This window comes from Talpa occidentalis, unplaced genomic scaffold, assembly GCF_014898055.3.
Source record: "Talpa occidentalis isolate TD23 unplaced genomic scaffold, MPIMG_talOcc4v2.1 talOcc4.5, whole genome shotgun sequence".
Classification (NCBI taxonomy): domain Eukaryota; kingdom Metazoa; phylum Chordata; class Mammalia; order Eulipotyphla; family Talpidae; genus Talpa; species Talpa occidentalis.
This window is the reverse complement of record NW_023604861.1, coordinates 123,893,904-123,906,397: the sequence shown is the minus strand read 5'-3', so window position 1 is coordinate 123,906,397 and position 12,494 is coordinate 123,893,904. Positions and strand designations below refer to the sequence as shown.

General features: G+C 39.5%; 1 protein-coding gene across 7 annotated transcripts in view; it reads left to right on the top strand.

Moving 5' to 3' along the window:
* The window catches only part of CLIP4 (CAP-Gly domain containing linker protein family member 4), a 60,291-nt gene extending 50,054 nt beyond the window's left edge, over nucleotides 1–10,237 (top strand). For 6 of the 7 annotated variants that reach the window (XM_054701237.1, XM_054701232.1, XM_054701234.1 and 3 more), the window contains 3 exons: nucleotides 1,325–1,448; nucleotides 5,519–5,583; nucleotides 9,964–10,237. In XM_054701237.1, coding sequence (XP_054557212.1) covers nucleotides 1,325–1,448; nucleotides 5,519–5,583; nucleotides 9,964–10,040 — 266 coding nt within the window. In that variant the 3' untranslated portion in view covers nucleotides 10,041–10,237. The remainder of the gene's footprint in view (nucleotides 1–1,324; nucleotides 1,449–5,518; nucleotides 5,584–9,963) is intronic. The other variant, XM_054701238.1, reaches the window with a different exon arrangement.
* The last annotated feature ends 2,257 nt before the right edge of the window (nucleotides 10,238–12,494 follow it).

Genomic DNA, 12,494 nt, shown 5'->3' with positions numbered 1-12,494 from the left:
TGATAGAGGGAGGCATCAAAAGCAGAAGGAAGTAAAACTTGGAGAACTGTGACTAAGCACTTGGAGATGTAACACTGGCAACCAGACTAACCTGGTTAATGACATTCAGAAATGTGCTGACCTATTTTCAGAGCATTATTGTGGCTACACAACCTGTTTGTACACATTACTCTGTAGGTGTGTACATAGTGGGGCTGATAAGGTATAGGCCAGGTGCGTGGGAGGGTGAGAGGATTCACCAGAGACAGAGTGGGGAACAGAACAGGTAGACTGACTGAAATATACTGCTGAGGGGAGCAGCGGGCGAGACAGGAGAGGTCTGCTGTGCCATGTGGGTAGCTCTCTGGCTGCCTGGGGATCGAACTCGTGCTGCTGAAGCTGCGGAGAGATTCATAGTGCTGTGCTCAACCCTTTGCACCACCAGGGAGGCACAATATCCTAATTTTTTATATGATCCTGATTGTGGGGGACCAAATACAATTACTACTGTATTTTCCTTTTAAGTTTAAAAAAATGAATGGACTATGGGTTTTTTAAATTGGTTTTGTGGTCCCCACCATTTGAGAATCCTAACTCTAGGAGTTTGTGTCCATTCACTTGATATTTACTGCACGAAAAACAACCTCACTATTTTAATTTTAGGCTCTGTAGAAAAAGGAAATATTATTGCTTTCTTCTGAGTGGGCCCTTTTAAATACTTAAAAGTCTTTTAGGAGATTCTTCTCATTAGCTAACCTAAATCTTTTCATTTAGTTTAAAAATGATTTTTCATTTCATCTTGGATAGAAAAAAAAAAAAGACTAAGAAGAGTTACCACGGTGTCTAGTCTTTTTCCCCATGTTATTTTGTCCTTCTTAAATTATTTAAGACCTGTTTTTGTGGTTCTAATGTTGGGAGAGTAAAATAGAAAGATTGCATATTCATTTTATGACTTACGCATCTCAATATTATGCTGCACTTCTCTGACTTAAGCAGCACTCTGTTACCAAGTTAAAGACAGCTTCTCATTCATTAGCTTTTAGATATTTTTGGTCAGACACCGCTCGCCTAATAGTTAATCCTTGCCAAATTTGTGTTTGCGCATTTTAGCTTCCTCCCTTAATGTACTACTCTGCAATTAGGGTTGTCAAATGTTTTTCCTGTTCACTTTTCAAGTTTTATTTTATAATTTTATCATTTGAAAGCTTAACGATCATGATGATTATCCATCATTTTGGTCATTTGTGAAAATGTTAAACCATCTTAGACTTTGGATTTGTATAACAGCCTAACAATTTTGGATAAAGTGAAGATAATTTTAATCCATCCCGTGTTCTTGTTCTAGGATATTGGTATGGTATCGAGCTTGAGAAACCCCATGGCAAGAATGATGGTTCAGTTGGAGGTGTGCAGTATTTTAGTTGTTCTCCAAGATATGGAATATTTGCTCCCCCATCCAGGGTACAAAGGTGAGAAAAATGGCATGCCTGTTTATTCCCAAGAACTTTTTGTGCTTGTGATGGTTTCGAGTTAAGAGTTCCTAGTTTTGTACTGGGGACATGCGCTGACTACAGTTCATGTCTTCTTTCAAGGGGTTAACCAACCACCTTCTTCAGAGAGAGGGCTCATGGAAAGCTAAATTTGCTTTGCTGAGGATTTGCAATTTTAAAAACCTCCTTTTATTCCTCATTTGCAAACCCTGTGAGTATGTGTAGGCTATTAGAAGTGGCGTTTGCAGCTAAGAACAGTGAGAGCAGCAAGCTTAATCTGTCATGCAAACAAAAGTAAAAATGCTCTCTGATTGCTTCAGTCACATCCTAACTACATTAAATTTCCTGCCAGCAGGCACCCCATTCATTCTCCTACAAACCTAATGGAACCAAAATGGCTTTTTCCTCTGATTTCTTTAGTTTTCAAAAATAGATAGGCAGTAGATCTTTGGGGGAAGTGAAGCTTCAAGGATTTATATGTAATATACCTCCTCAGTGTTTCTTCTAAAGGTAGCACACTTCTGTGCCAGCTTTCTGTGGTTTTGAAAAATAAGTTGGGCAGAAACAAGACCTCTTGAAATCCCAAGTATCATTATTTGAAATGATGTATGTGCTGAAAAAATTAACTTGGCATACTTTTCAGTGCTTGGAACATGGGATGCTAATATTTAAATATGAAATAGCATATGTGGTGTAATCATGTTCATAGCAATAAATCAGTAATCACAAATTTGGAGTTCTGTCTGGTATTCTTTCAACCAGGCCAATTGCTGCCTCTGATTGGCAAGTCTATCAGTTTTTATAGTCATTTTCTGTTTTTCTTATTGATTAATTACATGTATTTTTTTTATTTCCTTCTTTTGTGATAGAATTGATATTTTTTCCTTAATTATGATAAAAAGCACTTATCATATCATACCCTGCTGTTTAGAAAGTATCGTCAATTAAATGTTATTTTATTTGAGTCTCATAAATATTTGGTTAAGAAAGCTGGAAAATAGCAATAACTACTGCAAAACTTATTGAGAATTTAGTAAGTGGCAGGCTCTGTACTATGGCTTTTAACTGCCCGACTCATCAATTCCCTCCCCCCTCCCAAACCCAGCAAGGTGTAAGGTGTTCTGATCATTGTCATTTTGCAGGTAAAGAACGTTGCCAGAGGTAGTCACTTACCTAAAGTCATATACCTAGAGTAGAGAGAGCTTTTCCTCTGGGTGGGCGGGTGGGTGGGATTTCGATGAATTAAACTGGCAACAGATAAACAGGAGAAAAGGCATGCACATTTACTAAATTCTAATCTTACATGCCTGTGGGAGTAATACTTAAACGAGTACCCAAAAGAGTGGTGAGATTGGAGCATTTGTAGAGAAGGGAGAGTGAGAAAGGCCACTGAGGGGAGAGAGCAAGTGACTCTTAGGGAAGAGACTGGGTCCTTAGGAACAGGTTGGGAGACACAGTACAGTTTATGACCCTGTCCGTGTGGGTGGGGTGCTGGCTTCCCCTCTCCCCTCTGGTGATGAGACACTCTTCCCTAGTGATGAAGCTCCAGAGGAGGGAACTTAAGACCATGGAGTTCTTTTTTGTTTTGTTTTTTAGAAGTTCTGTTTTAGGCAGATACAGGGAGTTCAGAGAAAGCCACTTGCTGCACTTGGTGACCCTCGGGTGTCTTGATGGGGCCGGGGGGGCGCATATTTTGATCGCCTACACTAGTTAGTCAGCTACTGGTGGAGCTGGACTCAGCCAGGTTTGTTATTTTGTTGTCCCCCCCCCACCCCCCGTAAGCCTTTGCTTTTAGATCATTTGCCCCCTTTTTTGGTAATTGTGAGGCGAGCAGGTAATTGCTTAGGAACCACGCTTGTGATACGCCAGGCCAGGCACTATCTGAAGTGCTGGAAGTGTGTTTGCCCCTCTGCAGCAGCCCGGGGGTCAGGCGCTGCGATCGTCTCTCTCACAGGAGAGCAGAGGAAGACTTAGAGAGGTTAAGTAATCGTGCAAGTGTGCACAGCTCCGGGGGGTGGGGGTGGGGATTTGAACCCAGGCAGTCTCATATCAAAGGATGCGATCTTAATTAGCCATTGCTCTGTAATGGTTATGAGAGACTCTGACCCCCTTCAGGACTGTATCTTACAGATGATTGATTTGGGAGTAAAATTCATGTGGAGTCACCAGCCTTCTGGGTCCTCATATTACTTTGGATGCATCTTCATCAACTCCTTGCTCAGGCCCCTGACACCTTTGATGTGTCTCTTAGACATGCGGAAGGGGCGGGGGCTGCTCTTCCCGTGTGCCATTACCAGGGAAATATAGTTTGGCATGTTGCAGACATTGCACAGTAAACATTGATCAAATCTAGTTCAGTGCTTTTTGTGCTGTAACAGCTTTTCTTTTTTATATTGTGAAACTGCGTTCTTTCTCATGATTTCATCGTTTTTCCCCCTTGCCTTGCTTATGAAACCTGGTTTTTTGTTTTTTTTTTGTTTGTTTGTTTTGCTTTTTTTTCTTCCCCCTCCCTGGACTTCTATTTGGTCTTCTTTAAGGTGATTAATTTAAAAGCAGCCCCCTCCTCTTTAAAGAAACAGACTGTCTCTCTAAATGAACTGCTATCTCGATCCAGCTGTCTTCCTGTCATCTTCTGATTGTCTCATTCATCACCATCAAATACTATTAAGTGTCTTTTAGCACTTTGTGCTGTGCTAGGCATTCTATAAGCAAATAAAACAGACATGGTCCCTGATTTTGAGGAGTTTCTAATTTAAACCAGCTTTGGAGCTCTTTCAAGACACTACTGGTCTTTACAAAGGAAGAATTTTAAATGAGGGCCTGCTCGAGGGCGGTCATAATAAAGTGGAGCCTTTGCGCAGGCTCACCTTGCTCACAGGCCTCCCTAGATTGTAACTGGCCTTTCCCTTCTATTTAAAAAATGCGCCTCTTGTCCCAGAGCTGTTGCACATGTTATTTCCTCTGCTGTCGCCCAACTTCCATGTAGTTCATGCCTTTTCTTCTATTTACATATAAACCAGCTGTTATTTCTCTAGAGAAATTATAAGAAAACTCACTGACTAGACGTAATATTTCTATTCCCCCGTCTCTATTTTTTGCTCAAGTGGTCTTCATTAGCATGGTGTTCATTTTCACACTCTTGTTTCTCACCATTAGGTATTTATTACTAATGGAATGGATCACTTTTAGAATTAAGGTCTTCTCAACTGTCTGTCACCACTTAATTCGAGTGTCTTTCCTCTTTATCAAGTCATATTCCTTGTGTTCATCAGTCTCTCAGTAATGGCTATATGTTGTATATCATGTAAAAATTATGCATATAAATTACAAGGTGAAATTGCAATATTGCAAGAATTGCAGGATTTCTTGACAGTGGCAGAGTATGCCAGGGAAAATGATTGACAGAATGAAGTCTTGGCAGATTTAGGTCAGTAAACAATGGAGAGAAAATAAGATTGTTAAGGTTGGCTCTTTTAAAAGAAAAAATGATTTGGGTATCAAAAAAAAAAAGACAAATGTGTTTAGAAAGTGACCTTTCTGGTTGTGCTTACAGTAAAATATATAAAGTAAAAGCTGTTGAATCGTGTTAGCCATACAATTGTATGACAGACAGACTCAACTGCTGCCTTGTTTGCAATTTAAGAATTAGTGATAGTTCTACAGTTATAATGTAACATATGTCAGTATGTTAATATGTTAATATGAAATAAATTAACTTTCATTTTCTTAGTTTGATCTTTGAAGATAAGATGCCAAAGAAATAAAATCAGGGCCCTTATTTTTAGTGAATTAATTTTAACTTTTTTTCAGTACTATCTTTTGATAGCAAGGGCCTCTTCTCTTTGTTTGCTCTTTGTCTCTGATGCTAGATTGACATTTATTCCTGACTCATAATAGATGCTCAGTAAGTGTGTGCCCAATGGGTGAAATAAGAAATAAACCTTGGCCTGAGAAGCTCAGTTAAGAGTCCGTCATAACTGTGAGAAACGGCTACTTGTAATGAGCTGTGCATTGCTTGTTTTTTTTTTTTTTTTTTTTTTTTCCCACAGAATGACAGATTCCTTGGATACGCTCTCAGAAATTTCTTCAAATAAACAGAATCATTCTTATCCTGGTAAGACCACACAATTTTATTCCTAACAATTATGCCTTTCCTTTTATTTATTTAAAAATGTTTATTGGAAAGGGTGTATGTATACAAAAGAGTGCACAGAATGTGTTTGTAGTGTTCATTTAATTGTAATCAGACACAGGTTGCCCCTCACCCCAACCCCTCCCACGACTGGCGGTGTTGGTTACCTGTGACCCAGGGTCCTTCAGCCAACTTTGAAGCCCTCAAGCCTGACAACCCACAGCCTCTTCTGCCTCCCTTTTTTTTGTTAAATACCGCATCCTTAGGGTATGAGTCTTGAATCATATGTTCATTATTCCTTTGTTTTTCTTTATGTCTTTTTCACTTTAGACTTATCAATGAATCATATGTTTACTTTTGATTCTTTGCTTTTTTTAGTGTTGCTTTGAAATATGCTACTCGTTCTATACTTGATGAATATTTGAGTTATATCCTGCTTTTTTTTTTTTATGATTATAAGCTATGCTATCATGCACCTTTGCAAAAGCTTCTCTAGATGTTGCCAGCACAGGTGACCCTTGTCTTCAACCTGTTAGGGAAAGCCAGGCTGCCTGCAGTGCTCTCTGTGGCTCCTCACCACACCAGCACTAGTCTTGTTTGATTAAGGAAAATTTGCTAATCTCATGGATTTAAGTGGCTTCTCACTGTGGGGTTTTTTTTTTTGTTGTTGTTGTTTGTTTTTTTCATTTTATACATTTTTTATGTCATTTTTCATTTTTGCACAATGTATACATTTTCATCTTGGTTATAGTCCCCATACAATTCCCCCCCACACTTGCCCTGATCCCACTCTCTCCTCGCCCCCCCTGCAGTATGTCTCTGGTTTATAGTTGCTTGTTGATTTTGATTTTTACTTCATTATAATTAGTCTTTTTCCTGGTCCCTTATTTAGGTTTTCTAAATTCCTGCTATGAGTGAGACCATTGGGAAATAAGCCAGAAAGAATAATACCAGCTGGTCTCACCCACTGTGGTTTTAATTCACATTTTCCAGGTCGTGACTGAGGCTGAGCCTATTGTCATGTGTATGGGCCATATGCATGTCCTCTTTTACTTGTGATGTGCCTGTTCAAGTTTCTTGCCCATTTTTCTTTAGGGAGCCTTGTCTCTATATCTGATTAAACTTGTATGCTCTTTATTTTGGACACTAATATGCTGTCATTTATTGATGCTATTTTATTTGTTTTCTATTTGTTCAGCTTCCTTATATAGTTTTTCTTTCTTGATTTTACTCTTAACTGTATTTCTACCGCCATTTTTTCCATTCTGTTCTCCACTTGCATAAAAGTTATACCCTGAATATGCTTCTTAGTACCAAACTACAGGTACTTTGACATACATACTTAGCAAAGTTTAAAGTTAATCATTAATTTTATTCTTTCCCAAATAATAGAAACAATCCTTAGAAACAGTTACTAAGGTCTTCTATTTTATTCTCCCTTTGGTCTGATGATAGTAGTTTTCTATAATCAGTGTTTAATCAATATTTATCTAATAGAATCATATATTGACCAATATCTGTAGTAATTAATTTTCAGAACTTCTGCTTGTGTTAGCTTGTACATTTTTTAAAATTTCTTTTAGAAAGGGTCTGTTGGTGGCAGACTTCACAGTTTTTATTTGTCTTTTCTAATGATAGTTTTACTGAGTAAACCTAAAAATTGGTAAAAATTTTTGTTTGAAAGCTGTTTTCTCCATGCACGTTGACAGTGTAATCATACTATTTTCTGTCTTCTGTCATTTTTTTCTGAGAAGCCAGCTATAAATCTATCTAATTCATTCTTTGAAAGTGTTCTTTTTGGACTGCTTTTAAAGATTTTTCTCCATTTTTGTTGTTCTGTACAGTTTCTCTGTGATGTGTGTAGGTGGAGGCTTCTTTTTGTTTATCCTGTTTGGCTTCATGGGTCTTCCTGGATCTGGGAATTGGTATTTTTGATCAATTCTATAATATTCTTGTCTGGATACTTCAAATATTCCTCCTTCATTCTTCTTATTCTTTCCTTCTGAAACTTGATGAATAGTCTAGGAAATTTTTCTCAGGTCTTTTTGATATTTTTTTGCAACTTTGTCTCTCTGGGCTGCTTGCTGGATATCTTCAGATTTATTTTTCTGCTTCCTGACTCTTTCTGCTATGTTTATCGTGTTGCTTATTCCAGCCCTGACCTTTATTTAATGATAAAATTTTCTTTTTTTTTTCTTATGCAATTCTGTTTGGTTTTTACTGTTTATTCTTTCCTCATATTTCCAAGTTTTCTTTTATGTCTTTAAATGTTTAGAATATTGTTATATTTTATGTTAAATAATTCAATAGCCGAAGTCTCTGTGAATCTGATACCACCATCTGTTTCTGTTGAGCTTAACTCATGGCACCTTCCTTTCTTTATAGTTTCACCATTTGTTATTGTGAGCTGCGTCTTTTACTTAGAACGTTAGGCCACCGGGGAGGCCCCACAGAGTAATAATTTGAAAGAAATCATTTTCTGAGCAGTAGGTCTCAACAGTGAACTTAAAATATTCAACCATGTTGAAAACAGATGTGCTCTCACCCAGCCTTCCTTGTCTTCATTTATACAGCACAGGCAGAGTATATTTAGTATAATTTTTAAGGGCCCTAGAATTTTCAGAATGGTAAGCGAGCTTTGGTTTCAACTTCAAGTCACCAGCTGTTTCAACCCCCAACAAGGAAGCCTGCACATTGAAACTTTGAAGCCAAGGATTGATTTCTCCTCTCTAACTATGAAATTCCTAGATGGCATCTTCTTCTGATATGAATGTTTAATCTACATTGAAAATCTGTTTAGCCACCTTCACCATTTACATTAGCTGGTTCTTTTGTTTAACTTTACTCAGCTTCTACATCAGCATTTGCTTTTTTTCCCCCAAATAGGAAGCTTTATATTTAAAGGAACAGAGCGATGAGACTCAATAAATAGAAATTTGCTCAGACAAACTTGTTGGTATTTTCCCCCCCTTTAGGTGGAAAATATCAAATATCTGAGCAATGGTGGGGTGGGGAATATAGACACACCCCCCCCCCAAGGGTTACAAGGTGCCAAGTTGTGTATTAAACAGGTTGAATATATTCATTTTCTCCAGAAAGGGCTTCAGTGACATTTGTTAGATTTATTGCTAGGTATGTTAAACTTGCTTTTTCTGTTATAAATGGCATCTGTCTTCTTTTACTGATGCATAGAAGTAGAAGTTAGTATTTTTTTGTTTGTTTTTGTTTTTTGTTTTTTCTTTTTAAATTATTATTTTAATTTTTTACATCATTGTTCATTTTTAAACAATATTTGCTTCCCCCCGCCCCCTCAGGTGTAGTCCCCGTGGAGTTTCCTTCACCAGTTCACCTGTGCACCATCACCTCAGTCCCCTGTGCTCCTCCCTCCCTCCCTCTGACCTCTCTCCCACCTTCTCCCCTGCAGGATGTGATGGAGAAGACTTTTTGCCCTTATGTCTCATAAACCAGCCTCTGCTAACTTCAGACTTTTCTCCTGCAGCTTCCTTTCCCCACTCAGCCTTCATGGAATTGCAGGAAGTTAGGGCCTTTCTCTGGGCTTGACTTTGGCTTAAGGGAATGTTGTGGCTGGTTTGATCTTCTATCCAAACTACTAAAAGATTCTCCATATCAGCAATAAGGATGTTTTTCTCTCTTACCATTCATGTGTTCACTGGAGTAGTGGTTTTAATTTCCTTCAGGAACTTTTCTTTGCATTCACAGCTTGGCTGCTTGGCTTAAGAGGTCTAACTTTTGGCCTGTTTCTCAGCTTTCAACGTGCCTTCCATACTAAGCTTCATGGCTCCTAGCTTTTGATTTGAAGTTAGCTCTTCCTTTTACTTGATCACTTGGAAGCCATTGTAGGGGCTAGTACTTGGCCTGATTTCAATATTATTGTGACTAAGCGAATAGAGAGGTGCAAAGAGAGGGAGCAAGACAGGGAAGCAGCTGTTTGGTGGAGCAGTCGGAATATTCACATTTACCAATTAAGTTCACTCTTATAGCTCATGGAGCCTCAGACAGTTACAATAGTAACATCAAAGATCAGTGATCACAGATACCAGATATTAACAACAGCGAAAAGTCTGAGGTGGTGTGACATTTACCAAAATGTGACACAGGGGCTTGAAGTGAGCATGCGCTATTGGGAGGATGGTGCCAGTAGACTCAACTCTGCACGGCCACAAACCTCCCATTCATCAAAGGCCTTTGCAGCATCTGCCAAGCACAGTAAAGTGAAGCATCATCAAGAGGGGTATGCCAGTGTGGGAGAACCTGCGGGAGAAGCGATGAAAGGGAATTTTTTATAAGAACTGCAAATTTGTGAGTTATTTTTCCTCTTCTGACCTTAACTTTCCTATTTAGGTTTTAGGAGAAGTTTCAGTACAACGTCTGCTTCTTCCCAAAAAGAGATTAACCGAAGAAATGCTTTTGCCAAGTGAGTATTCAGAAGATTTAGAAAAACACCTTTCAAGATGAACATGATGGGATTCTGTGAAGGAAGAGAAGTGGAATTTTATATCTTTTGCATTGCTTGGTAGCATTTTAACACATAGGAGAAAAGGTGTGATGAGTGTATTGAGAAGAGTTCTTCCTCCCTCCTCTGCAAGCGCAATTAAAAATGTCACCAGTGACTAAAGTAGTGTGCTGCGTATATTTTCAGAGGTTTAGTGCTGTTAATAAAAGTTGGAGGAATTTGCATTTTGTGTTGTCACTGAATAGGGTGAATTGATTTTAAACTGTTTACTTCATTAGTCAGAGATTCAATTTAATATTTTCAGCAATACATGAAATGTCAGGCCTATTTGCATAAAGTAATCTTACTATTTAAAAAAAAGCTCCTGCTTCCTTTTGTGGATGCACAGATCAGAGCTTTTGTGTAGAAAATGTCCATTCTTGTTTTATAGTTATTTCCTCCTGACTCAATTTATTCCCCGTGATTGTTTTCTGAGAATTTTAGATTTTTTTTTTTTTTTTTACTTTTAGAGAAGTAAGAGACTTTTCTGAACTGATTGGGTTAAGGAGTTTTTGGTTTGGGAGTTTTTTAATCCTTCAATTTTATGATTAATGTATGGGGGAATAGAGGGCCTCCGAGTAGGAAAGTGAGCATCCTGGCCTAATATTAGGGGCCCTTGAAGGCCCTGGAAATGAGACCCCAAGCACAAGGACTTGACCCCCCAGCAGCAGGGAAGGTACATAGCGGTCAGGCTTAAGGGTGTCGGGGGACCCTTCTCAAGGACCTGAAATTTCCTTTGGGAACCCTGGCTTGTCCTGGGAGACCATTAAGTTCTATTTAGCAGGCTTGGCTAGGTCTTTCCCCCCCCTTTCTCAAAACCCTTACCAATTTTGAAGATTTTTGAAACTGGTCTTCTCACTGGAGTGGCTGAAAGAGTGTAAGGACAGTAACTTTATGCTCCAGTTTACTGAAGATTCGATTCAAGAGTTCTTAGGCAAAATGGAAGACATTACTGAGAAGAGACCGCCTGGATGCTCAGGATCCTGCAGGGGGAGAGGTATCACAGTCAGTGTCGAGAAGTTGGTGAGTGAAGCGCGTGACCCAGAAAGCCCCAAGCTGTGGCAGGGACACAGCAGGTATGGCGATGCGCAGGAGGGTCTGTTGGCTCAAGAGGAGGGTAGCAGTACTTACATTTATTTCCTTTGAAAATAAAAAGGAATGAAGCTGCACTGACATCGCTTCAGAGTGACACTACTGTTTTTAAACAAAGAAAGGAGAAATATACTTTTATTGAGGATATATAGTCAGTTTTTAAAACTCTTTCTGTAATTTTACCTATAGACCCAAATGTTTGGCGATCAGTGTTCCTGTGAGCCAAAGAAAGACGTTCGGTGTTGGCAGATGCTAGGAAATCTGTCCCTGATCAGCTCTACCCTGGGGTCCGGGGCATGTTCTGGTGACGGGAGGACCTTCTACTGAAGAGGTGGTGTTGACGGTGTGTCAGGATGGGCTAGTCTGAAGCATGATGTATTCTGAAGGATGTGGGTTGAAAGAGTGAGTTCCCTGGAGCTTCCCCAGCACTGTGCCATGTCTTGTATGTTCATGTGGAAGCGATCCAAGGACAGGGCAGGGGTCGTGCCTGCTGGATGCGTGTGCGGGAGAACCAAGGACAGAGGACTTAGCAGCCTACCCTGTCATTTCCATGTAGGCACAGGATTTGCCTTTCTAAATTGTTATTGGATTGGTAGCGATAAATGCACTTCAGTCAGTGGAAAAAATGACGGAGAAGGGTTTGGAAGTAATTGTCTCCAGAATTCTCTATGTAGCTAATATTCAGAATGGAATAATAAAGCTTGACACAGGCCTCACAGCCACCTGGTAGGCACAAGGCAGCTTCTTTTATACCATCTCCATCTGACCTGTGATGTGTTTCGCACCTGTGACACACCTCCTTCCCATCATTACTAACTTCAGCTCCTTCATGCTGTCAGTGTGCCTGCTCCAGGGTCTCCATTGGCTCCTCTCTGTGGAATTGAGCCTGTTGACACATGCTAGGTCAGCTAAATTTGAATGTCTTTAGGGAGAACTTATCCTGTTTGCCTATCCCTTCAGTCTTTCAAATTCTCTAACAGATCAGACTCCAGACTCATTTGGACCGGCACTCAGAGGTGTGCATGATCAGCTCCTGTCTGTGTTTTCCTGACTTCTCTCTCATGGTCCTGTCCTCATAAATTACCAGCAGATGGCTGAACTGTCTGTGCTGTTAAAAGAAAAAGCAAACACACATCTATTTTGCACCGATAGGACTATTTCTGCTTTCCTTTTCTGCCTGTTCATCTTGCAAGTTAGACCCTCCTCCCTGAATCCTTAGGAAACAGATTTCTTCTTCCTCTATGCTCATTCTGCACCTTGCACAATCTGTATTTTAGTTTCTATAACA